Consider the following 26839-nt stretch of genomic DNA (forward strand, 5'->3'; position numbering starts at 1 on the left):
TGACGTTAGTGGTTGTATGTGTTGGGGGGGGGGGGAACTGTCCTCAGGATGTTTTGTTTGGGCGGGGGAGGTCGGACGTCACCAAGGGTGACCATCTTCGAGGACAGGGATCCTTGACGTACGATGAGACGGATGGAGGGGAAAGTTCCCGAGGTGACAGCTGTTGTTAAGGAATGGGCGGGCGTGGGAAAATGAGGGAGGGTGTGTGCGTGTGTAGTATGGGAGGGGGGAAGGTCTGCGAGGTGGGGAATTGGTTGGTTGCTAGGGTTGAATGGGAGGCAAGAAATGCTTACTGGGGGAAAAAACTGCGATGGGAGAGGAAAGGGGGTTGGTCACAGGGAGTGGTGGGGGGAAATCAGGTAAGAGGAGTGAGGGTAGGGGGGAGGGGATTGTGATAGATAATGGTGGGAAGGAGTCGATAGTTGGGTGGGTGTGGGGGAGGGGGGTTAAGGGAGGGGGGAAGCTTCTCACGGCCACTACACTATAATCAGCCATTATACTGCATCTTTCTCTCGGCCGATTGACAGTATTTGTGATGCTTTCTGTCAGTGTTACAGTGACAAGTGTCTGACACGGGGCGACTTGTTCATCACACACCCACAACTGCTTCACCACCCTCGGTCTGTACCCATATGACCCGCCTCACCCTGGGGGAGGGACCCAGGTCTTTGTACCCATCGTTCTAGTCCACTCGTCTCGTCCGCCCAAGACCATGATGCCTCGATTATCTGCCCAACCACTTGCGAAACCTCTACATCTTTTCCTCAGTTATCGTGGCTCTGCCTACATTTATTAAACTATTTACGATCTTTGAAACTTGACAAGTCAAGGTTGTAAACAGCCTCGTGTGGGGCCTCGGTGCTCTTAAACCGTTTCATAAATGTAATTAACCCGCCAGGTAGGACAAGTGAGTCGTGCACAGGTGAGTAATGAGATGTTATAGATTCAGCTACTTGGAACAAGTTCTAAGTAGCACGGGCTATGGTGAGCCGGTAACTTACCTGGCACAGGAGCGGTGCTGAGCCAGTGATGAGAGATACAGGGTGTTGTGAAGCTCAGGCAAGGTTAGGTGGCGAGGCAGGCCGCCGCCGCTACCCTATTTTATTTAATAATAATAATAATAATAATCTATTTAATATGAAAGACTTGGATAGACCTGGCAGTGGATATTAAACCGTTAGTCCAACAGTCTTGAGTTCGTCTCCCCCCCCCCTGAAGAAGCAGTTTTGTGTGTTTAGGTAGAGTAGAAGGTAGTGTGTCTAAGTAGTGACTTAGATGGTAGTGACATACGGTGGTGGCTCGTCTTTCAAATTCGAATAGTTGACTACTATCAAACAAGTGGGACGGGGTACCTGCTTGATGGGGTTCTGGGAGTTGTTCTACTCCCCAAGCCCGGCTCGAGGCCAGGCTTGACTTGTGAGAGCTTGGTCCAACAGGCTGTTGCTTGGACGCAAGCCTACGTATCCACCACAGAAGAAAACTATCTAGTTTTCTTTTGAAGATGTCCACGGTTGTTCCGGCAATATTTCTTATACTCGCTGGGAGGATGTTTATACAGTGTTGTCTGATGTTTATACAGTGTTCTCTGATTGTGCCTATGATAGAGATGGGAGGGAGAGGTCATCTGTCTATCACTAACATCTTGTGTACATCTTTTAGCGAATCCATTAACTTGACTGTAGTTTTCCTTGTATTTAGTACAAATTTATCCTCGAAATATCAGTTCAATGTTCCGTCTCATGCACATTTGTTCCGCTTCCAGAACAGTGTAATAATTCTGGCAGTCATGAGGAAAGGACCTGATCCTGGAGGGAAAATGACATGGTCGGGTGGAAAGGTCGGTCCAGATTCACGAAGCAGTTACGCAAGCACTTACGAACCTGTCCGTCTTTTCTCCATCTTTGGCGGCTTTGTTTACAATTATTAAACAGTTAATGAGCTCCGAAGCACCAGGAGGCTGTTTATAACAATAACAACAGTTGATTGGGAGGTTTTCGTGCTTGTAAACTGTTTAATAAAAGTAACCAAAGCCGTTAAAGATTGAGGAAAGATGTACACGTTCGTAAATACTTGCGTAACTGCTTCGAGAATCTGGCCCCCTGGAGCGCGGTGGCGTTCGTGTAAGTAATTATCAAAACACGGCGCCAAGCCGGGAAGGCCATGTTGGCGTTCGTGTGCCTGACTCTGGCTCGAAGATGCAAGGTGGAATTCGTGCACACTGACCTTGGGGTTTGGAGTACAAGCGTTCGTGCAGCGGTGTTAGCGACGAGAATAGCTCGCAATATATCCAGGTTAGACAGCGTGCGTGTGCAATTAAGATGGTCGAGGCAAGAGGCCATATAATGTGGTGGTGGCGGACCGTGGCGTCGCCTAGTGAAACTAAGTCCATGTGACGCATTCTGGTCATTCTGGTGGTGGTGGGTCTGGTGATGGGTGGTGGTGGGTCTGGTGATGGGTGGTGGTGGGTCTGGTGATGGGGTGGTGGTGGCGGGCCTGGTGATGGGGTGGTGGTGGGTCTGGGTGGTGTTCGCTGCCTTACGCCCTTGGTGGGGAGGGGGGTGGTGTGGGAGAAGCAGAAATGATAGACTCTGTAGATCCGCCCTCCAAGGAATTATGGTAATCTCCAGGGTGTCGGTGCGCGGGTCGGGCTTCTGAGACGCAAGCGGTTTGCGAGGATTTCCTGCCTGAAGTGGCCGCGGGCGCCACCAGGTGGCCGGAACTCGTTCATTGGGACGTGGCGTCACTCCGCGGTACCCAGAGTCGAGGCTGTGTGTACTCACCTGGTTGTGCTTGTCGGGGTTGAATTTCGGTTCTTTGGTCCCGCCTCTCGACTACCAATCAACCGGTGTACAGGTTCCTATGGAGTCTGCCTCCACTATATCACTTCCGAGTACATTCTGTTTAACAACTCTAACACTGTATGATAGGCATAACGGAACTACCAAAACAATCTCCAGTCAAAATACAACAAATAGAGTAGCCTCGGTCATCTTCGTTAACATATAAGAACGAAAAATAAAGTACTGTTCATAAATGGCCTCCACACAGTCAAATGCAGTATTTGGAGCTCTCACAGAAACCCATGCAGGGGGTGGGGGGGGGGATTTATGGACAGCGAGGTCTGGATACCAAAATATAATCTATATAGATGTACAAATCCACAAGGGCCGTGACGAGGATTCGAACCTGCGTCTGGGAACATCCCAGACGCTGCCTTAATAGATTGAGCTACGACATGGCCAAAAAGAGTTGAAACCGAAGTTCTACTGAACTTACTGGATCCTGCAGCCTCTCAGAGATACAAACCAGGGTTTTACACGACTCCCCCATGCACTCGAGCTATGTCAAATCTTGTGGATTTGTTCATTTGATGCATCACACTATTGTGATTTCTATATAGATGTGTTATATTAAATTGGTCGCATGGCGTAGGTGGTTTGTATATTCGAGAAGAAGACCCTATATGCTTGAAGCTCCTTAACTCTACAAATGAGTTGGTGGAAGTATAAATAGAGAAAATAAACCTAGTTATTATTCTAATATACAAACCACCAGATGCAATGGTTGAGGAATTCGCAGAACAGATAAACAAAATAGAGAATAGCGTCGATAATCTGGTAAACCCAGTGCCAGATATTATCTTCTAGGAGACTTCAACCTGCCCCTTCTAAGATGGAGAATAGCAAACAAAAATATTATACCAGGAAATGTCTAGAAAAACCAACCACAGGCCAGAGAACTACTTAGATTCTGGGGAAAATGCTCTCAACTAGCAGATAACAGAGCAAACAAGGACCGAAAATATTCTAGATCTTCACAGACAATGAAGACATAATCAGGGACATTACAGTCTCAGATACCACATACTCAGATCACAAGCTCATTGATGTACAAACTAACATATATGTTGGTAATAGGTCTAAAAAAAATATGAATAGAGAGGGGTTATTCAAAATTTTAATATAATAATAAAAGTATAGATTGAGAAAAGATGAACAGTTATCTTACTAACGTTCAAAAGCACAATAAACTCAATAACAACCCAATAAACAGCATGAAAGTTGAAAATCCGGACAGCTTCTTAATGCATGATATCCAAACCCCTGAAAATATAACAATATCAACACGAACAGAGCAGATAGAAATCAATCTATTTGAGACATTCTGTATACTGATAATGAAAGGCTGTTGCTTGCAGTGGCCTACAGGTCGACGTAATAGGCGTTAAATCCCATCTGTCGTTTTCTGCAGTAGTTTATCTAATTGCCTCTTGAGAACCTCAACTTGTTTTCCGGTATGCAGGAGGTTGAAGAGCCGCGGGTCTCTGATGTTTATATAGTGTTCTGACTACGCTTGTAGCCCCTCTACTCTACTCTTCACTGGCTCTCTTCTGCTTTTCTTACCATCTCTCTCTCTCTAGTAAATTTTGTTGTGCACATAAGGAACGCAGCTTTCAAGTATCTTGCATGTATTGTGATGCCTCGCGTCTCCGTTGCAGAGTTAAAAACACACACATGGTTGCAGACGAGGGGTCACAATAACGTGGCTGAAATGTGTTGACCAAACCACACACTAGAAAGTGAAGGGACGACGGTTCGGTCCGTCCTGGACCATTCTCAAGTCGATTGTGAGAATGGTCTAGGACGGACCGAAACGTCGTCGTCCCTTCACTTTCTAGTGTGTGGTTTGGTCAACACACATGGTTGCTTTGCAATATGCAACGCGTTCGTTTGTTATTGCTTCTGCTTGAAGAAACTGAGGGAGTGTGACGGCGGAGGGCACGCCAGGAGGGCGCAGAGGGACATGGAAGATGAGCGGCCACATTCTCACACAACCCCTCGTCATTCCGGTTAATGGGTTCCAGGGGCGTGAGGACCCGTCCGGCTGACAGTTTGTTTTTCGTGTGCATTTCGGACTTACGGGTCCAGAACAGCTCCGGTCCGGCTACCGCCTGAACTAGCACAGCTTCTTAGAGACAACGGTCCTCGAGTTCTCCCGTTCCCTTCTTTGGTTACCAGGGACCTCCAGTGCCCGGGACCTTCATACGAGGTGAAGTAGAAAAGGCGAGCCATTAGTGATAATTTAATAATCTCTCTTTCTCTGGTTGGCCTGTGCTCCCAGCTGGCAGCCGGGAGGATCACTCGCGCCACCAACCTCAGGGACAAGTCCTGAGGTAAATTAGAGTTAGGCAAGTCAACCTTATGGAGTATTAATGTATACTGATGGTGTAAGCACAACAGTAATGGGACAGCTGTACACGTTCCGCCTCGCTGGCTCATACTGGTGGGGGTCCTTGACGGGTGGGTGGTGGTGGGGCTTCACAGGTACCTTAATTGTACCTGGATGGGACTCTGGGGGTTGCGGCTCCAAACCCGGTCCGGGGCCAGGCTCGACTTGTGAGAACTTGGTCCAACAGACTGTTGCTTGGAGCGGCCTGCAGGCCGACATATTCACTAAAGCTCGGTTGATTTGACAAGTGATGACAAGTGATTTGAAGAGCACTACCATTGTGATGGGATCCCTGGATTTGAAGGTTCTCGTAATCCACCCTATAATTTTTCTGGCTGACTTGGTTGGTTATGCTGGATGAAGATGGGTTGATGGGTACCCCGAGCGGGTGACGGGTGGGGTTGATGGGTACCCCGAGCGGGTGACGGGTGGGGTTGATGGGTACCCGCTCAGGGTACCCATCAACCCAGGTGCACACTACTCCAACAACTCTCTGCGTCTCGGGTGACCCTCGATCATCGCTCCGCTCTTGTTACTGACCCGATGCTGGCGGGACCAGAGGCACCTGGGGAGAGAAGGGAAAACAAAAGACGGCTTGGAATTGGATCCCCTAATCTCTATGGTGATCGTGTGTCTTGCATCCCCTACCCCCCTTCCCCCCTCGTCTCATGGACCCCCTACAACCCCCAAGTCTCATGGACCCCCTACAACCCCAACATACTGTTCCCCCTCCCAGCTAATCTTGTGGGGAGTAGAACAACTCTCAGAACCCCCACGCAGGTATGACAACCCACTAAGCGTGACGTACTGCCTTGAGGGGGATTGGTGGGGGAGGTGGGGTTGGAGACTAGGGTAGGGGGGGGGGTGGAGAACGAGAGGGAGTTAAGATGTTGAGAGGTAAACAAAAGGGATTCGAAGGGTCAGCGGCGACCTTTAGGTTGATGTGGCTTAAGTGAGGCAGATTAGCTACTGAACGTGTCGCGGTGTGTGTGGCGGCCACACCTGGGGTTGTAACAAACTAGGCTGTTGTAAGAATTATCCAGAGTGGTTTATCGACAAAAGAGAATGGGAAGCTGAGCCGCATGGTGACCTGACCCCCAGGGGAATTCGCGGTGGAAATAACCAACGCTTTGTTCATAGCTGCGTATAATGAATCATCCTATAGTATTCAAGTAATTTAGAGAAAATTAGCCTTTATTCATTTTGCATTAAAATTGTATTGTATAATAGTACTGGATACAATATCAAGAGTATTCTAATTATTGAGTTTAAGTCACCATCAGTGACGTCACGAATCAGATCTAACTTTTAAAGCGGAGTGACCGGCGGTCATAGGTCATCAGGGGTTGACAGGTCTACTATTTCTCAAAGTTTTAATAACCATTTTTGTGATCGGGAACAGCTCTGCCGTTAGATGTTTGTAATTCAATTCAGTAAAATAATTCAACCAGTCTGGATCAATTAAGTACAACAGAGGTTAATTGTTATAACTTAAACCTGGCTAGTAACTTGGAAAAACTTTGACTAGGCGGAAGGATACAAGGTTCTAGTCTGGGCTAGGCCAGACGAGGACAAATCAGTGTGGTCACGGAAGCAGCTGGGATAAGAGGTCAACATCTTACCTCTCCCCAAGAACCAGCCCCAACACCTAGAGCTGTGGTCGCCCAAGGTATAGTTGCTATTGTTAATTATAGGGATAGTCTTCTCATTTGCCACTCAGGTCAAGTAGGGAGTGTTAAAGTGATAGGGAGTGAACCTATTTAGATTTTGTTTTAGTTTTCTTTTAATAAATTAAATTTGTTATTAATTTGCATTTTATTGTTTCCATTTGGTTATGTGTATACTTGTCCTGGTCACGTGGTCCACACGAGGCAGAGTTGCATTGGGCGCCGATTCTAACATCGAATCGGAATTATCATTACCGTGTAATTTATTCCACACTCAAGGTCATCGTTTATAGTGGGGATCAAGCCCTAGGTTGATTAATTAGCGTGATCGATCCAGACCTCGATCATTGCCCTTGTATTACTGGTCTGGTGGTGGCAGCAGAGGTGACTCTAGGGTTTTGTTCAGAGCTTAGGTCACGTCATACTGGGTGTAGAATCCTAAGTCGGTCAATCGTCTTAGGACCACGTGGCGTGGAGTTGGCTTTGTTAAAAGTTTTGGAGTCCCTTGGTTTAGAAATAAAAGTAAGAATACGGGTAGAGGGAGTAGAAAGAAGGAAGTAAAGTGAGAGGACCTGAACCCGTGTTACAGGGTGACGCGGCCACACCTGGGGTGACGCGGCCACAAACGAACCTCTGAAATAAGAGATGCCATACCAATGACTTCATTTTAAGACACGTACTCTCTAGGGTGGAATATTGTTGCACACTAATAGCCCTTGGTGGGTGACCCTGGCCCTTGGTGGGTGACCCTGGCCCTTGGTGGGTGACCCTGGCCCTTGGTGGGTGACCCTGGCCTTGCTGGTGACCCTGGCCATACAATGTAGGAAGTTGTGGCTATGTCACAGATACTCTTTTTGTTTCATGTTTAAGAGTGGCAGCGTCATCGAGGTTATCACAATGGATTGTGTGAGCATGGGAAGTATTGGGAGATTTGGTACAGGGTGAAGCTGTACCCAGTCGATCACACCGTGGTCGCATGTGCTCACTTCCACCTCTGAATAAATAAATCAATAAATCAAACATGGACACTAGCGAGGATTCGCTAATACAGTAGAAAGTGATAATACAGTAGATAATACAGTGCATATGGGGCACTGTATGGAAATGATACAGAACTCTTTTTTTTTGTGGGGGGGGGGGGGTTAAAGACGACTGGACATCACGGAGAAATATGATCACACTGGACATCTTGATGTCACCAACTTTAACCCGGACTGCAGTTTGGGACTTCATTTGCTAACTTTGAAAAAATGTTGGTATTCTTTCCACGCATCTAGAGCCATTATATAGAATGAGTTAAAAAAAATCCTACGCACTTCTCTCTCATTCCAAACACACCTAGGAACACCCTGGGGACCTAGGAACCCTTGGGAACACCCTGGGGACCTAGGAACCCCTAGGAACAGCTCTGGGACCCCTCACAGGTCCCAGAGGGCAGCTGTGTCACTCCGTAAGACGCCCTATCCCAGCCAAAGAGTATGCAGGGATAAGTTCTCTTCATTTAATGCGTCACAGTTGTCAACTTCCGCAGCTGGTGTGCCATCTCTGACCCCCATCTCGGCCCGGCTGGCTGGCGGAGGAGGTGCTGGGTGATGTGCTGGCGGGGGAGGTGTTGGTGAAGCTGATGGTGGTGGGGGAAGAACACGCTATGAGAAGGTTGATGATGGTCAGAGCGTGTCACAGTTTAAAGTGTACTAGAGTGTATTCCTGTGGAATGTTACCAAACTGCTCTACATTACCGTACTAAATAAAACTACAGTTTCATTCTATACGAATGGAAGCGCCCACAGGTGTTGGGAAGGAGGGTGAGGGGCGGTGTTGGGGGTGTGGTGGAACACCTGTACACCTGCACGTGTTTATTGTTCTTTGATGACGTTGAAGGGGGTATGGGGGGTGGGGAGGGTTGGAGGTTGGGGGAGGGAAGGGTCGCAGTAAGGTTGGAGGAAGTAACTGGAGCTAACGAAGGCTTTTCGCGAGAGGAGTACTTTCTTCCTTGCGGGGAAGTAAAAGGGCTCGCATACTGGCTTTGCTGTACCTGTTATGAACAAATCCACAAGGGCCGTGACGAGGATTCGAACCTGCGTCCGAGAGCATCCCAGACGCTGCCTTCATTTGATGCATCACGCTATTGTGATTTCTGTGTGTACCTGTTATGTTACAGTTCAACTATTCTGACGTTCGAATACCGTGTGGAACTGTCCTCCACTTGAACGTGGAACCTAACCTGACTGTGTGAATGTGGTTTCCACTTGCTTTCAGGGTGTTCCACATATTGACCACCTGTCCTGTACTGGGTACGAAAATGTTCTGACATTTCTTCGACTCATTTGCCTATCCAGCTTCTACTTGTATTCTTCCTGAATGAAAGCTGGAAACTCAAACGAGTCGAAGAAATGTAAGGAAATTTTCGTTGTGTTGGTAAGATTGTTGTTCATGCTTCTTGTGCTTAAACAAGAGGACACTTAAGCATTCTTAAGCATCCTTACTTAAGTGTGTGTCCGTGTGTCCGTGCATTCATGCGTGTGAGGGTGTTGCTGTGGGGAGGGGTGGGGGTGTTAACTATAGTGGTGGGGTGGCACCTCCGTAATAGGCAGCGAGGGAGTGGTGCTCCATGCTGGGTGTCACACTTGTATACATTTTACCTAACGAGTTCCCTTGTAATAATGCTCATTCATTTGCCTTGCAGGGTGTGGGCGCCATGGTGATGGTGCTGCGTCGGGTTCGAGTGAGGCATCTGGCCGGCGTGTGAAGCACCTGGAAGGAAACCTTACACGGAAGGAAGGAAGGAAGGAAGCTACAAGAATGATGCGTTTGTTCCGTCGTCGGCACAGTGATCCACGTCTAGCAGCCTCACCCTCCAAGGATGGTGGTGGAGGTCAAAAGGGCAGGGCCGCCGCCCCTGCTGCTGCGCCACAGGCGAGTAAGGGACAAGCCAGGACTCCGTCGACGCCCGCGGCGGGGGACAAGGTGGTGGTGGCGGCGGTGACGAAGGGGGAGGAAGTCAAAAGGAAGGGGGGAACGTCTCGCTACCAGACTGTGACGGCCGTACCCGCCAGGGTTCTCCACCTTCCCGCCCCTGACGCCGCCATACACTGTCCTCCCGCCTCCACCACTTCCACCACCTCATCCACCGCCACCTCAACCACAGCCACCTCATCCACCACCTCAACCACCGCCACCTCATCCACCGCCGCCTCAACCACAGCCTCCACCACCTCAACCACAGCCTCCACCACCTCAACCACAGCCTCCACCACCTCAACCACAGCCTCCACCACCTCAAGCACCACCTCGAGCACCGCCTCGAGCACCACCGCCTCAGCCACACCTAAGACGCCAAAGAAAGGTACTAATAACAAGTAATCATCATTAACGATGCTTATGCTTCATTTAGTTTATTAAATTGTAAGATTTAAGTAGCTTTCGTACTTGAGACATGCATAAAAGCTCCACTTTATAACCTTCGATCTCCACTGTTTCAAGTGACTTCGTTTCCGAAGTTACGTGAATACCCTTTTTATTTAACATTTTTATGTTCCTTTGTTCCACTAGCCTCTTCAATAAAATGAAACGACTCGCCACGAGAGGGAATAAATGTTATCCTCGGCAATCTCTCAGGTGGAGGGTAGAAATAGCTTAAGCTATTCTATCCCTTTGAGATGTATTTTATTGGCTCAATAAACGTAATTGAACTTGAATCTGTCGGGTATTTGTGTCCAGAGTTTCCCCAATGTGAGGAAATCAGCGTATGGGAGGAAACACGTTATTGTGGCCAAGTACGCCAGCACATTTATGGCCCCCAGCATCGCCTTCCTTATTACTTTACATGCTCAGTTCACATTTCTTTTCTAATACCAGTCAATCAAAAAATCGCGTTTAAAGCCTCAAGGGACTTGAAGTACACTTGTGACATCACAGAATTGTTTACAAATGGAATCCGTTGCATATAATACTCTCCTTAAGAACACACGGGATAGCAGAGAGCTCTGCAACAATTGACTTGGTCTGCAGACACAATGACCAAAACGGGGAAATTCAATTTCTTTCTTTATTATTATGCACCCCATACTCACCCCCCCCCCCCATCCCTCCACCCCAGCATCTCTATATTACAATATTTTCCATCATAATAAAAGTAAGTGTCATCTTTTCATTATAATATTAAATGGCATTCACACAACGTAATATTTCCCCAATTTCGATTTTGGTCTTCTATGGGAGGTGGGGGGGGGGGGGGGGCACACGTCACCTTAACTCGATCACCCTATGTCCGTCCCGTACCCCAGACTATACACCCTTCAAAGTTGAGTGAGGCTAGCCACAAGCCTTTAACATTGGACAGATAAAAAAAAAACACAAACACATACAATGCTATATATATAGATAGATAAGATCAAGATGTACGTTCCAGAGAGTTCATCTGGGTTAGTCTTAGACTGCTCTCCAATACTTCAGATGCTTTACTGATTGCTTGGTAGCGGAGGTTAGAAGCTTGTGGTGTGTTCATTGCTTAAATCTTTAACGAGCTTTTCCCATATCTGGATGAGGCTGGCATTCTGGTACAGGCAGCGCTCAGGGGGCTGCTCTCTGGTTGTTGGTGTTACGTGGGGCTGCAAGGGGATGCCTGCACTACCCTGGCTTGAGCCCAGTGTCGGGTGACGCCTGAAGCACCCTGGCTTGAGCCCAGTGTCGGGTGACGCCCGAAGCACCCTGGCTTGAGCCCAGTCTCCAAAACACACCTCAAAGTAGATGTAAATCTTGACGTAAATCCTGAAGACGTAAATTTATGTTGATTTGCATTGTAAAAGCTCCACAATCCCCTTCAGTGATTGATTGCTCAATAGGTCATTGTATGATGTCTTAACACATCTCTAACCCTGTCCATTTGTAAAGCGGTAAACAGAGAGGGAATAATCACGCGTGGAAACTTTAACAATGGAATACTGAATAGGAAAAAAGGACTAGGAAATAGTGAATAGAAATAGTAGTAAGACAGACGGAAGCTGGTGGGCAGGTCAAAACAAGGCGTGACCTGACCCCTGCTTGTGTGTGTGACACTGCCCTCAAGTGACCTCGTGTGTGTGTGTGTGTGTGTGTGTGTGTGTGTGTGTGTGTGTGTGTGTGTGTGTGTGTGTGTGTGTGTGTGTGCGCGCGTGTGTGCGTGCGTGCGTGCGCGTGTGTGCGCGTGTGTGCGCGTGTGCGCGCGTGTGCGCGTGCGTGTGTGCGCGCGCGCGCAGGAAAGAGGTAAATTTCCTCATTTTGTCTCTTGCAAGTGAATAATTTAGAGCCTGTATGTGCTTCAGGTCTGGCGACGTGGGGCAGGCGTGTGGGGAAGAAGCTGGAGCAGCTCACCCGCACACCCAGCAAGGAGAAGGTCAACTCTGGCGGCTTCTCCAGGTCCAGCTCCACCAGGTAAGACCAAAGCCATCTTTCCTCTAGTGCTGCCTGGAGCAGGTGTGGACGCCCTCCACCCTGCCTCCCGTTGGGTGCACCTCCAGTAGTTACCACCTTGTGTCTAGGCTCTTTTGGACTGGTTGGGATAAGTTTACAACTTGGAATACAATTCATATTTCAAGTTCTTTGATTAATGGGAATTGATCACTGGTCGCCCAAGATCCCAGTGACACCGACGCGCTCTTCCAGCTAATTAATTATTAAATGCATTTGTTGTTAGTGTGTGTGTGTGTGTGTGTGTGTGTGTGTGTGTGTGTGTGTGTGTGTGTGTGTGTGTGTGTGTGTGTGTGTATGTATATATATATATATATATATATATATATATATATATATATATATATATATATATAGTGTATACACATGTATGTATTAGTGCATGCATATGGATATACAATCCATGTATATGTAGGTACACGACATGTTGCTCTGGCACGGGAAGGAAGGGAGCTACCAGGATAAAGCGCCAAGCCATTAAGACTGCATATAGCACTTGGAAGGGATAAGGATTTGGGATGGGACGGGGGAAAAGGAATGGTGCCCAACCACTTGGACGGTCGGGGATTGAACTCCGACCTGCATGGGGGCAAGACTGTCGCTCTACCGTCCAGCCCAAGTGGTTGGGCACGGGAAGGGAACTATCAGGGAGAAAGCACCAAGCCATTGCCACTATATAGCACTGGGAAAAGGATCAGGATAAGTAATTATCAATAGAAGGCACCAAACCGGGAAGGCTATGTAGCACCAGATTAGGATAAGGATTTGGGATGGGACGGGGGCACGGGGAATGTATGCTTTTTTAATAGCAGTATTTGTACAAACTGAGTAAAAAGTTCCTCTTGCTCATACAGGTCTGTGAGCACGGCGAGCGCGTCGCCGTCGTCGCCACTACCAGGGTTATCGTGGGGAGGAAGGTCGGTGCCAGGCACGCCCTCGCCGGAGAGTCGCAGCGGAGAGTGTCGTCAGCTGTACCGCTCCTGCTCGGCGTCGCAGCTGGGCACGTACCTGGCAGCCGAGGACCCTGCAGCTGGCCTGGACCTCACCCGAACTCCACCCCACACCACTCCCCCCAACACCGCCGCCATCTACCTCCCCACCAAAACCGTCAGCTGTGAGAATATCTCCTCGCTGGGAGGTGCCAGAGCTTCCTTCCCTCATGCCTTCCTCCGCTCCCGCCCTCCTACCTCCCAGCAGCAGCCTCAGGAGCTGGCCGCCCAAGCTCCCAGTGACACACCGACGCGCCCTTCCAGCAGACGGATGACCACGCTGCGGGACTCCGTCTGCGACGAAGACACCAGAGAACTGATACGACAAAAATTAAGAGCTGTATCGGAAGAGAACTGCGCCATCAGCCCTGCCCATCGAGGGATTAGTGGCCTCAAACTGCGACTGCACCCAATTCCCGCACCTCTTCAGCCGCGAACTCGCTCCTTCTCGGCGACTACCATCACAGAAACCGACGTCATTTTCTCATCCACTCAACAAGAGGCGAAGCAACAAGCATGTCCGCCCCAACGGCCCCACAGGTACCGGAGTCGCAGTGAGCAGAGGTCAGCGGCCGTGTACCTGAGCAGCAACGAGAGCGGCTACGAAAGTGACGGAGGCGCTCGCCACGAGTCGCCCAAAGCTCGGGTGAAGAAGACAGAGAGCGACGCCGACTCAGGCGTCAGCACAGAGAGCCACTCGGAGACCAACTCTGACTCTGGCTCCTTCACTGGTGCTGACCACCCTGCCTTCGATCATTACTCTAAACTAGACAATTATGCCAGACTGGAGAAGTATGTGAAGCCCGATAATTATCCAAATCTTGACAACTATGCTAAACCTAATAATTATCCTAATCTTGATCATTACAGTAAACCAGATAATTATCCTAATCTCGATAATTACTCTAAACCCGATTACTCCAAGCTGGATGACGTGCCAAAAGTAGAGTTGAGAAGCAAGTCGAGCAGCTACCACGAGTCACAGCCGACGACACCACAGTGTGGCGAGGACTACCCGGACTATGGCAGAGCCTCGCACTATAGCCGTCACCAGACTGAGCACCAGCCTGCTACCCCGCTTGTTCACAACTTGACTGACGAGGAGAAACTGGTCCCAAGTCGTCCTCGGGGTCCGCGGCGGCTGTCTGACCCTCAGGACCTAATCATTCGTCGCCAGAGGTTCTTGGCCTCTCAGTTGGAGCGCCGCACCTCACCGCTAAGTCCGCTACGCGGTGCTCTCAGCGTGTTCAGAGAGTCTGGCGAGGATGGGGAAGGTCCGTGTCCATGGTGGGAGGGCAGCACGCCTCTACGGGGACACCTGAGGAGCCAGGCGTCCTCCAGACCAGTCTCCGATACCTATTCTTCAGCGCCACTCTCCTTGCCGGTGTCCCTGGCGCACTCGCCCACGCCGCGCACGTTTCGGCTGATGCGGCTGGTGAAGGACCACACTGGGGAACTGGGCATCTACATCACTGCCCGCAGGAACTCCCGCGGTGCCACCACAGGATACGTCATCGCTCACATAGAGAAGAACGGCCTCACAGACAGGTATATTAATATTTTAAAATTGTCTTCCCCATTCTTTTGTTTTCTGCCATTACCAGTAATTTGGCCTTCGGGCTTGTCAGGTATATTTTGTTTAATTTTACAATATGCATGAGTGCTTGTAATAATAAAATGGAGCGAAAGTTACGGAAGGAAGTGCAGAATAGAACCAGTGAGAAGTTCTATTATAAACGAGCGTTTATAATAGTATAAAACAGTATAAAGTGCTTATGCAGACAATAGCACCAGTTTGGCGCTGTTATTATTGTATAAAGGCACAGCTTAAGTGCTTTGGCTGGGTGTGTTTTAAGTGTGTCGATACTGAAGTTACTGGAGGACGAGCGGCTGTACAACACTTGTTCGTTCAGAGACACTTTCAGCGCGGTACTTAGGGTGTGTGGAAGGGTAGGGTACAGGGTGTGAGAGGGTAGGGTACAGGGTGTGAGAGGGAAGGGTACAGGGTGTGGGAGGGGTAGGGTACAGGGGGTGTGTGAGAGGGTAGGGTACAGGGTGTGAGGGTAGGGTACAGGGTGTGAGGGAAGGGTACAGGGGTGTGTGGGAGGGGTTGGGTACAGGGGTGTGTGGGAGGGGTAGGGTACAGGGGTGTGTGGGAGGGGTAGGGTTCAGGGGTGTGTGGGAGGGGTAGGGTACAGGGGTGTGTGGGAGGGGTAGGGTACAGGGGTGTGTGGGAGGGGTAGGGTACAGGGGTGTGTGGGAGGGGTAGGGTACAGGGGTGTGTGGGAGGGGTAGGGTACAGGGGTGTGTGGGAGGGGTAGGGTACAGGGTGTGTGTGGGAGGGGTAGGGTACAGGGTGTGTGTGGGAGGGGTAGGGTACAGGGTGTGTGTGGAAGGGGTAGGGTACAGGGTGTGTGTGGGAGGGGTAGGGTACAGGGTGTGTGTGGGAGGGGTAGGGTACAGGGTGTGTGTGGGTGTGAGTGAGGAAGCACGAGTGTAGACACATCACCTACAACTTGTTGAAGGAATCAATATATTTGAACTATTCTGCCTCGGTGAGAATGCGAACAATCTCTCACTATTGATGGAGTTTAGCGAACCGAGGGACGGCTCGTGTTCTAGCAGGATGTGATAAACACCCACTCCCAGCCCAGCGTTCAACCCCCGTGTGATGCTGCTGCTTGTATTAATGTTGAACATACAGTATTAGCCATGTAGCGAGGATTGGGATTGGAAGAGGTCCAGCAGCAGCTTGACGGACAGTAGCAGTGCTTGGAAGGGGGGGGGGGTGAGGACGGCAGAGGCACAAAATTGGCGCGAGGAGCGAGCGACCTTGAGACCCATCACCCAGGGTCCTCGGGCACCTTCTTGCTCCCCTCCCTCCCTACCTCACCGGCATTAACCACTCTTCCCCCCCTTCCCATCACGGCATTAACCCCCTCTCCCCCATCCCATCACTAGCATGTACACCCCTTCTTCAGCTCTACCCCTTCCCCTTCATCAAGACGACCCCCTCTACTCATGCCTCGCCAGGAAACCCATCCACTAGCACATTTGCAACCAGTCCGTCAGTCGAACTGTCTTTTATGAACTGTCTTTTTATATACATTAGTTTGTCCTGGTCTTCGCTGCCTTCCCATCCTCTAGGGGGTAGTCATTCCTCCGCTGGACAGGTTGATAGGTCATCTTCTACTGGCATGCTGTCTAGCAGGTTGTAAACGTGTTCTTAAGCTGTTCATTAGTGTTAACTATTGTTTGGTATTTCCTAGTGTTGGCAAGTGTTGTCAGAGTTGCACAGTTGTGTGATAACCAGTTGTTCAGTCAGTGGCCATTTTGTGCACAGTTTGATGACCACTGTTAAAGCTTTTCTGACATATCTGGGTGGAATGGAATTGTAGAATTTTGGCCCGCAGGCCAAGCGCCGGGAGCATGCGTCATTCACCGCAGGCCAGGCGCCGGGAGCATGCGTCATTCACCGCAGGCCAAGCGCCGGGAGCATGCGTCATTCACCGCTAATAAGTGCGTGCGTGTGTGTGCTTACCTAGTTGTGCTTACCTTGTTGTACTTACCTTGTTGTGCTTACCTAGTTATGTCTACGGAGTGCGAGATCCAGCTAGACCGAATTCATAGCTGCTGTAGCTGTTAAATTCATACAGCGACACTATCCTTGTCATACCTGTGAAACTGTGGATGTCAGCAGCTTGTATCACCACCGGTTCAAGCCCATTACATTTGTTAACACCTCTAATTATGTAAAAGTATTTCCTTGCATTTCTGACTCCTCTGTTTCCAACAACCAACTATGGTCCTTCCGTCTGTTGACCCTCTGCTGGAAATGACCGATTCTGTCCACTTCGTCTCTGTCCATATGGCTCAAGCCTGGCCCCGGGCCGGGCTTGCCGAGTAGAGAACTCCCAAACCCTCATATAGGTACATCCAGCTCATTTCTCACTCTGGTACAGTACTTGTGTTGCGACAAATCTTTGGACCCTTTTAACATTTATTGTGCTTTACCCGGTATAGGTTGCATGCAGAAGCGTAATAGTATACTGTTCATTACTACTGGTAAATGGTAAGCTTGTGAAGGATTAATCATTCACAAGAATGACGAGAAGTCAAGTTCAAGAACAGAGCCAAGAACTCTCAGGGTTCATCCCTATTATGTAGCCATCGACATGTACGAGGAATATAATGGGTCCAGCACTGATCCCTGTGAGGACCAAGCATGTTACTCCCGTTTATTCTGATTTCCTCTTTTACCTTATTACTCTGTCTTCTGTTAGATGGGTATTCTCACAAAGTTCAGCACATTTCCAGTGGCTCCCTCTGGCTCCAGGAGATTGTACGTAAGCTTCCTCTGTGAGAGATGACAGCTTTTTTGGCGGTCCTGGAAGATGCATTCTCTCAGTTAAATTGTAGACGTTTACTATAGGCGCCTCCGCAGCAATTATTTTCAGTAGCCGCAGAAAGACTTTTGATAAATCCAGATCCTCTGGCTGCTGCTTTGCCCCCGCCACCTCCATTATTTTAATGTTGCAGTGTGTGTAATTCAAGTGCATTCTAAACCCCCCCCCCTCCCTCCGGAAGATGCTCGGAAGCTTCCTTGGGGTTTCTGAGCCTCCTGGGAGCTCTTGTTAAGTACCTTGCGTATTCCCTGGTGATTTTCCGTTTGGTCGCCACCACTAGTTTGACTACTTGAGGCTTCAAACATTTTCCTCGTGATATAATAGTAGTAGATTTGTTTTTTTTTGTTTTTTACCCTTGAAAGCAATGTTTTCATCATATCAGTTTCAAGTTTGTCATCTGAATCTTCACACACTTATTTTTTGTTCTGTTGTAGTAAAGGGTAAACAGGTGGTCCAATTGTTTACAGTGAACGCCGTGAACGCTACAGGTCTGGTTTAGTAGCTCCAGTTGTTGACCTTCTGTTTGGTTTTGAACGTAAGAATTACTGGAGACATTGACCATCATAACTATTATCCTCCATGCACATTCGTCACCATTAACAGTTAAACTTTCCCAAGCAGGTATTATATCAAATATACCTATTATAAAATAATAGGCATTATGTAAAAATATAGGTCTTATATGCAGCGACATCATCGCTAAATTAATTGACAGTTCCCCGCCCATTACCCCTTTGACACTTGATAATTAATTAGCGCACTTTGTCTTACAAATGATTACAGTTAAGGTTTGTTATATTGGCGAGCATGCTTCTATTGACGAAGGTACACTTATAATGGAATGATACGAGCCCGCGGTTGGTGTGTGTCTGTGTCTGTGTCTGTGTGTGTCTGTGTGTGTCTGTGTGTGTGGGTGGGTGGGTGGGTTTTGTAACGCCTTTAGAGCACTAAGATGTTTGGGCGTTTGTTCTGGTCTACTGTTCTTGACCGTCTGGAAGCTGTGTTTATGCCAATGGCTGCTTTAACTCATTCTTTTACTAATTTGTTTTTTAGCTGGGTGTATCGTGGGTTCTTGTTGACGGCTGATTGTGTAAAAATGACATGCATACAACATGGCAGGTGTATGATGTATTTGTTTATGACTGTTTCTCTGGCGCAGGGATGGCCGCTTCCGTGTGGGCGACGAGATCATCAACGTGAACGGACGGCGTCTGCGCGGGGTGACGCTGGACGAGGCGCGACACATCTTGCGCAGCACGCCTAAGGAGGTGGACATCGTCATCGCCAGGGAAGTGGACCTTCAGCACCACCGAGAGTACAACGCCGCCTATGCCCCCGCCCAAGATGGCAAGACCGTCGAGGCGGAGGCCGCTCAGAGGCTGAGCGAAGCATGCGGCGAGCTTTATGCTGCCGACAGAGCCTTTAGGAGCGAGCTTCTGAGCAACGAGGAGGTTCTTGGAGTGAGACGGGAGCACCTTGATGGCTACACCTCTGGTAGCTTCCCGCGCAGGAGAGGATCTTACTCGGATTATGACGAATACGCGGACTACACCACCTTGGCGCCGATGGAGTCTTACCTACCGGGTTATGACCCATCAAGAGCCACGGTGTCTGTGTCTGGCCCCGTGTCCGTCACAGTTCCTATGCTGGAAAGCCCAGCTTCTCTTCCATCCAACCTTCCAGCGTCTATGCCATCGTCCCCTGCCACTACAACCAACTCGACCACCTTATCGTCCTCAGAGCACACCCGCAGTGATTACTATGAAACGTACGAGTCTAGAAAGTGTAATCTTCCTCGCTATGTTAACGGCGAAGCCAGATATTCCTCCTCGCACGACGTGAGAAATGCAAATGACGTGAGATACTCTTCAGCCAGTGATGTGAGACTTTGTGGCAATAAGGCTTTTTTCAGTGACATTTACAAGTCGAAACTCATACATGTGGAGCCTGAGGACTGCCAGGTGCGAGAATATAGACCCTCTAGTATGATTCAAAGGTTACAGGCGACGCCCCAGAAGCAGTTGTTGATAGAAACTAAGTCCTTCCCCAGCACTCCCAGCAGGAAGTGCCCGCCGGTCACCCAAAGATTATCATGTCCACCGGGATCTGTCAAACTTCCCAGCCCCTCGAGGTCAGAGCCCCGGGGACTCAGTTCGACACTGCCGCGACGTCCCAAGTCTGTCTCCATGTCGGTGCAAACAGTAGCTTTCGAGAAGGGCCGCGGCAGGAAGTCACTTGGGTTCTCTATCGTCGGCGGGCGGGACTCCCCGAAGGGCAGCATGGGCATCTTCGTCAAGACCATTTTCCCCAACGGTCAGGCTGCCGAGGAGAACAAACTCAAGAACGGTAAGAATTACGGCCTTCATATATTTGATAGTTACTTGGATAACACCTCTTAGCTTGCAATTGTAAGCCAAGAGTTGTATGGTTTGTCTATTACTTAAGTTTTTCTCGCTTGTTATGTTTTCAGTTATGCACTGTTTATATCTCTGTATTCCTCATCTGTCTTTTAAACAAGACTAGAGTTCAGCGGTACTGAAGTTTCTAATATAACTGTAAGCTAAGGTGTGTTATCCCACATCAGCTTATCTGAATCTTCACCCTAGAAGCTGATTTATTGACCGAGCTAAACCTGAAGCCAACTGTGTCTCGGGCCTTCATACGGCTGTGTGACTTAATTACTTGCATATCTACGTGTTGAGAGAACATGTTCCAAAAAAAGCGAATCTACATAGTAATGAGTGACCGCTGATGGAGTGACATTCTTAAGGCTGGCACAGCCAGACAGAGGCTGCTAATGGCTGACCGCCTTGTGTTGTGGGTGCCATCTTATGACTTTCCACAAATGATGATGGGTAGACCAACCAGAACAGCAGGAATACTCAAGATTGGAGTCAACTTGTGCTTCATTTAAGGTTTTACAATTTCTGCTGTCAAGACGGTATGAGATGTTCTTTAGGAGTGCAAGTTTCTTGACCCGCCTTACCAGTTAGGTTCGTGGGGAAACAGGTGGGGTGAGTGGATGGTCGTGGGGGAGGGGAGGGGGTTGTTAAGGGTACAAATGTTCAGGTGTGTAAAATGGTCATCAATTGTTCAGTGGGGTCACAGGTCGTTAAAAAAATCAGTCGTTAAGGGCTGTGGTTTTGGGTAATGGCTTGTGTAGACCCAGCGAGGAGGGCTCGTGGGTCCGGCCGAGGGTCTGGCTACATTGTTAAGGTATCCGGCACCTGGCTAGACGTCAACCGGCCCCCCCTCCCCCTACCTCCTCGGTACCTGGTGAAAACATGTTGACCACAAATTGTCGAGAGAGAGAGAGAGAGAGAGAGAGAGACGCGCGCGTTATAGATTGGTCGTACTTGGACTTTCTGGACCCAGTAGCCTGGGTCCTGGGTTGTGAGCCTGCGCAGAGTACGACAGACTCGAACCCTGGTACCGGTTGACACCGAGGATGTCACTCTGTCAATAACACCACTCTGGTGTTATTGACTGACATCCTTGGGAGCTTGTGGAACACACCCCCCCCCCCCCCGATACGGTAACTCCTAGATGCTTACTTTGGATAAGGAAGTTGCTAATAAAATGGTCAAGGCAGCCGTGGCATTCGGTAAGCATTTGCCTGAGCTTGAAACTCTCTTTTTTTGCTTTTGGTGCGACAGACGTGGCCATGCATTTACAATGGTAACCAACATGTGCCTTTTCTTCTATACTCCATGGACAGAGTTAGAGATCTGCTCTACATAATGTGCAGTGGGTTATTGAGCTTTTTTATCACTGTGTTGTAGAATGGTCAGTAACCTAATAATGTACTGTAGCAGCTCTCTAACCTTGTCTCTGTAGTACACACGAGAATGTGTAAATGTGGGTTAGCATTGTAAAAGCTCTACACTCGCCTTCTGTGGTTGAGATGATTGTGTTGGGGGGGGGGAGGCTGTGAGTGACAGTGCTCTGTCAACCTGTCTGGTGTCAGGCAGGTTGATACCTGGTTGATGGGGTTCTGGGAGTTCTTCTACTCCCCAAGCCCGGCCCGAGGCCAGGCTCGACTTGTGAGAGTTTGGTCCACCAGGCTGTTGCTTGGAGCGGCCCGCAGGCCCACATACCCACCACAGCCCGGTTGGTCCGGCACTCCTTGGAGGAATAAATCTAGTTTCCTCTTGAAAATGTCCACGGTTGTTCCGGCAATATTTCTTATGCTTGCTGGGAGGACGTTGAACAACCGCGGACCTCTGATGTTTATACAGTGTTCTCTGATTGTGCCTATGGCACCTCTGCTCTTCACTGGTTCTATTCTACATTTTCTTCCATGTCGTTCACTCCAGTACGTTGTTATTTTACTGTGTAGATTTGGTACTTGGCCCTCCAGTATCTTCCAGGTGTATATTATTTGATATCTCTCTCGTCTTCTTTCTAGTGAGTACATTTGGAGGGCTTTGAGACGATCCCAATAATTTAGGTGCTTTATTGCGTCTATGCGTGCCGTATATGTTCTCTGTATTCCCTCTATTTCAGCAATCTCTCCTGCTCTGAAGGGGGAAGTGAGTACTGAGCAGTACTCAAGACGGGACAACACAAGTGACTTGAAGAGTACAACCATTGTGATGGGATCCCTGGATTTGAAAGTTCTCGTAATCCATCCTATCATTTTTCTGGCTGTCGCAATATTTGCTTGGTTATGCTCCTTAAACGTTAGGTCGTCAGACATTATTATTCCCAAATCCTTTACATGCTGTTTTCCTACTATGGGTACATTTGATTGTGTTTTGTACTCTGTATTATGTTTAAGGTCCTCATTTTTACCGTACCTGAGTACCTGGAATTTATCACTGCTAAACATCATGTTATTTTCTGATGCCCAGTCGAAAACTTTATTAATATCAGCTTGAAGTTTTTCAATGTCCTCAGCCAAGGTAATTTTCATACTGATTTTTGTGTCATCTGCAAAGGATGATACGAAGCTGTGACTTGTATTTTTGTCTATATCTGATATGAGAATAAGGAAAAGCAGCGGTGCAAGGACTGTACCCTGAGGTACAGAGCTTTTCACTGCACTTGGACTAGATTTTATATGGTTGACCGTTACTCGCTGAGTCCTGTTTGACAGAAAACTGAGTATCCAGCGTCCTACTTTACCGGTTATTCCCATTGACTTCATTTTGTGTGCTATCACGCCATGGTCACATTTATCGAAAGCCTTTGCGAAGTCCGTGTATATCACATCAGCATTCCGTTTCTCTTCTAATGCCTCAGTGACTTTGTCGTAGTGCTCAAGTAGCTGTGAGAGGCACGATCTTCCCACTCGAAATCCATGTTGGCCTGGGTTGTGAAGGTCATTGGTCTCCATGAAATTGGTGACCTGACTCCTAATCACTCTCTCAAATACTTTTATGATGTGCGATGTTAGTGCAACTGGTCTATAATTTTTCGCCAATGCTTTGCTCCCTCCCTTGTGTAGAGGGGCTATGTCTGCTACTTTAAGTGCATCTGGTATCTCCCCCGTGTCCAAGCTCTTCCTCCACACTATACTGAGTGCCTGTGCTACCGGCACTTTGCATTTCTTTATAAATATTGAATAACATGAGTCTGGACCTGGGGCCGAGTGCATGGGCATGTTTTCAATTTCTTTTTCAAAATTTAGTGCGCTCGTGTTTATATCAGGCTTGACTGACTGAAGCTTAACTGACTGACCCCTCCCCTCTCCCAGCCTGTTGGACCAAGCTCTCACAGGTTAAGCCTGGCCTCGGGTCGGGCTTGGGGAGTAGATGAACTCCCAGAACCCCATCAACCAGGTAAGCTGGTGTCAGGCAGTGTCGGCTTGTCTGGTGTCAGGCAGTGTCGGCTTGTCTGGTGTCAGGCAGTGTCGGCTTGTCTGGTGTCAGGCAGTGTCGGCTTGTCTGGTGTCAGGCAGTGGGACTAGTGTTGTTATTGTCTGTTGTAGACGTGTATATTGCGCCATTACCACAACCACAGCGGCCATAACTTGCGCTCTTGCTGTATTGTGGTGGTTTCCGTGTTTAATTTGTTTTTACAAATAAACAAATTTTGAATTTTTGTTCTCTTGTATAGCTTTGTTCTAATTGCATTTCTTATGTCTGGTATGATGGCTTCTGTTCAGTTTCTTCAACCTCTTTAAGTTTATCTTTTCTTTGTGATAGTCGTTTCTGGTTAAAAAATTATTCTTTTTCTTGTGTATTGTCTACATTCTCTCAAGTTGATTTTCTTTGTGATCTTCCGCAAAGGACCATATTTCATGAAGACTTTGTGTGCTTCGCCAGTTAATTGTTCTATGTCTTTATTTTGTTGTTTTATCCTGTGATTCACAAGTACAGTGTGTGGGAATTTGGGCACTTAAGATGGTTTCGACATTGGATATTTGCAAATGGTGTTGTGGTGACCCTGGGTAGTGAAGTGACCCCTTGTGGTGGTGACCCTTAGAAGTGAGAGGGTGGAGGCAGGAAGCAAGGGGTCAGAGGGGAAGAGGCGGTGGGCGTCACACAGTACCTAAGGCACCTCACTGTCCTTTGTGTTACCCTGGAGGAGCTCAGCAGGTAATGATGGGGTGAGCCCTCCCCTCCCCTGCCCTCCCTCCCCGCCGCACGCACGTGAGAGTAGCAGGGTGACTTGGGAGGTTAATGGGTGGGTCCCGCGAGGCTTAAGAGTGGGTGTAGTATGGGTGGGGAGTGTAGTATGGGTGGGTGGGTGTGCCCTGAGTACTCAGAAATTGTGTCGAGGCCTCAGTCTGTCAGCATTTTTTCTGTTATTTGTGTATTTATAATGTATATATTTGAGGGTCCCGGTAGTTCAGTTGGGTTCGTTCTCGACGCACAATCGAGAATTCTGGGTTCGAATCTTGGCAGGGACAGAAATGGTTGGGCACATTTCCTTTCACCTAATGCACCTGTTCACAAAGCAGTGAGTAGGTACTCAGGAGTCAGCTTGTTATGGGGTTCCATCCTGGGCGGGGTCAGTAATTCGGCCTTGTGGTGGGGGGGGGGGGGCTTTGATAAAAGCCAAACGTGTATAAATACACTCTGGCTTTCTGTCCCCCCGACATAATGATTTATAATATTTTTTTGAGGGGAAGTAAAGAGGACGGAGAGGTACAGGTGAAGGGGAAAAGTGCCTCCGGATATGTGGACCAGTGAAGAGCCGGGGTGCCATAGGTACAATCAGACAGCACTGTATAAACATCAGAGGTCCACGGGTGTTCAATATCCTCCCAGCGAGCATCAGAAATATTGCCGGAACAACCGTGGACATCTTTAAGAGAAAACTAGATAGTTTTCTCCAAGGAGTACCGGACGAACAGGGCTGTGGTGGGTATGTGGGCCTGCGGGCTGCTCCAAGCAACAGCCTGGTGGACCAAACTCGCACAAGTCAAGCCTGGCCTCGAGCCGGGCTTTGGGAGTAGAACAACTCCCAGAACTCCCATCAAGCAGGTATCACCCCCTCCTCGCCTCAGTGGTGGGGGCTGGACGTACTGTGTATGTTAGGTTTACAGTCATGTTTACATAGCGTTTGGTTGCCATTCGTGTCGTGTCTTCGTCGTCAGCTGCTGGCGGCCCCGGAGGAGTAATGATCTTTCTTGCATTGCGCTGCTTGTAATGGCGGTGATTCACGTCCTGCATCACCATCTCCCTGTCCCTCCCTGACATCTTCTTGGCGCACCACGTTATCGTGATCGTGTTGTGGTTGACAGGATCACAGACACACAAAGAGGGTTTCATCCTCTATAAATGGGCGCTGTAGTTCTCTTGGATCACAGAGCCTCTCACGTTTGGTTCGACTTCAGCTGGGAAAACGGTCCACCGTGACTGAGAGCCCAAGCGTAAGATTATATGAATATTTCCGTTTATTCCGCTCTAGCGACATCACTGTGACAAGACATTGATTTGTGCTCAATCTAATCCTTGGCGATTGTCCCCAGTGGCGCTAATTTCACCATGATGTCCGCGGCTCCCATTGTGGATTGTGGTGAGGGGAGTGGGTGGATGTGGTGGCGAGGGTTGGGGTGTGCGGTGGAGGGCAGGACACCAAGTGTGGTGGAGGGTAATTGTGGAAGGGGGCGTGTGTGGTAGCTTCCGGCCTGGCTGGGAAAGACGCGCCGAGGCCTTCCCCCACACCTGTCCCCCACACCTGTCCCCCACACCTGTCCCCCACACCTGTCCCCCACACCTGCACCCCCCACACCTGCCCCCCCACACCTGCCCCCCCCACTCCTGCCCCCCCCACACCTGCCCCCCCCCCCCACACCTGCCCCCCTCCACACCTGCCCCCCCCACACCTGTCCCCCCCACACCTGCCCCCCCACACCTGCCCCCCCACACCTGCCCCCCCCCACACCTGCCCCCCCCCACACCTGCCCCCCCCACACCTGCCCCCCCCACACCTGCCCCCCCCCCACACCTGCCCCCCCCCACACCTGGCCCCCCCCACACCTGCCCCCCCCCACCTGTCCACCACACCTGTCCACCACACCTGTCCACCACATCACACACTGCGGCGGCGGCGGCCTGCACCAGGGGCCAGATTCACGAAGCAGTTACGCAAGCACTTACGAACGTGTACATCTTTCCTCAATCTTTGACGGCTTTGGTTACATTTATTAAACAGTTTACAAGCATGAAAACTTCCAACTCGACTGTTATTGTTATAAACAGCCTCCTGGTGCTTTGAAGCGCATTAACTGTTTAATTATTATAAACAAAGCCGCTAAAGATTGATAAAATATGTACAGATTCGTAAGTGCTTGCGTAACTGCTTCATGAATCTGGCCCCTTGCTCTTCACGTGGTGTGCTTGCAGGAGTCGAGCCTCGGCTCTTGGACCAACTTGCCCTCCTAAAAAAGAACGTCGCTTTTCGCTCGTAGGCGCTACACAAGGCCAACAGTTGTCGTACTAGAAAATGGAAGCGGCTGTCGAAAGTGACGTACTGTCCCGTTTTCTGTTTTGTGTCCTCTGGAAGGTTAGGAGAGGACACTTTAAGGTGACACTTTTCTTGACGAGGAGGACGGGCTGCTTGGATCCCGCCTCCTAAGCTTCAGGCAACTGTTATATATTCGTTCTCAAACGTTTCCAGAGTTAGTAATATTTGTGTTACCTTTCAA

The 26839-nt window shown here is 49.1% G+C and overlaps 1 protein-coding gene and 1 long non-coding RNA gene across 2 annotated transcripts in view; one reads left to right on the forward strand and one right to left on the reverse strand.

Moving 5' to 3' along the window:
- Positions 1-9580: 9580 nt before the first annotated feature.
- Positions 9581-10214, reverse strand: LOC138358651 (uncharacterized). The gene is made up of 2 exons (XR_011225502.1): positions 10076-10214; positions 9581-10018 (listed from the first exon to the last, which is right to left on the reverse strand). It is a non-coding gene; the product is annotated as an uncharacterized lncRNA (long non-coding RNA).
- LOC123759591 (uncharacterized) overlaps positions 9699-26839 on the forward strand; it is a 32673-nt gene continuing 15532 nt past the window's right edge. The window contains exons 1-4 of the mRNA XM_045744701.2: positions 9699-10242; positions 12200-12308; positions 13199-14881; positions 18899-20085. Coding sequence (XP_045600657.2) covers positions 9699-10242; positions 12200-12308; positions 13199-14881; positions 18899-20085 — 3523 coding nt within the window. The remainder of the gene's footprint in view (positions 10243-12199; positions 12309-13198; positions 14882-18898; positions 20086-26839) is intronic.

Source organism: Procambarus clarkii, chromosome 8, assembly GCF_040958095.1.
Source record: "Procambarus clarkii isolate CNS0578487 chromosome 8, FALCON_Pclarkii_2.0, whole genome shotgun sequence".
Lineage (NCBI taxonomy): Eukaryota > Metazoa > Arthropoda > Malacostraca > Decapoda > Cambaridae > Procambarus > Procambarus clarkii.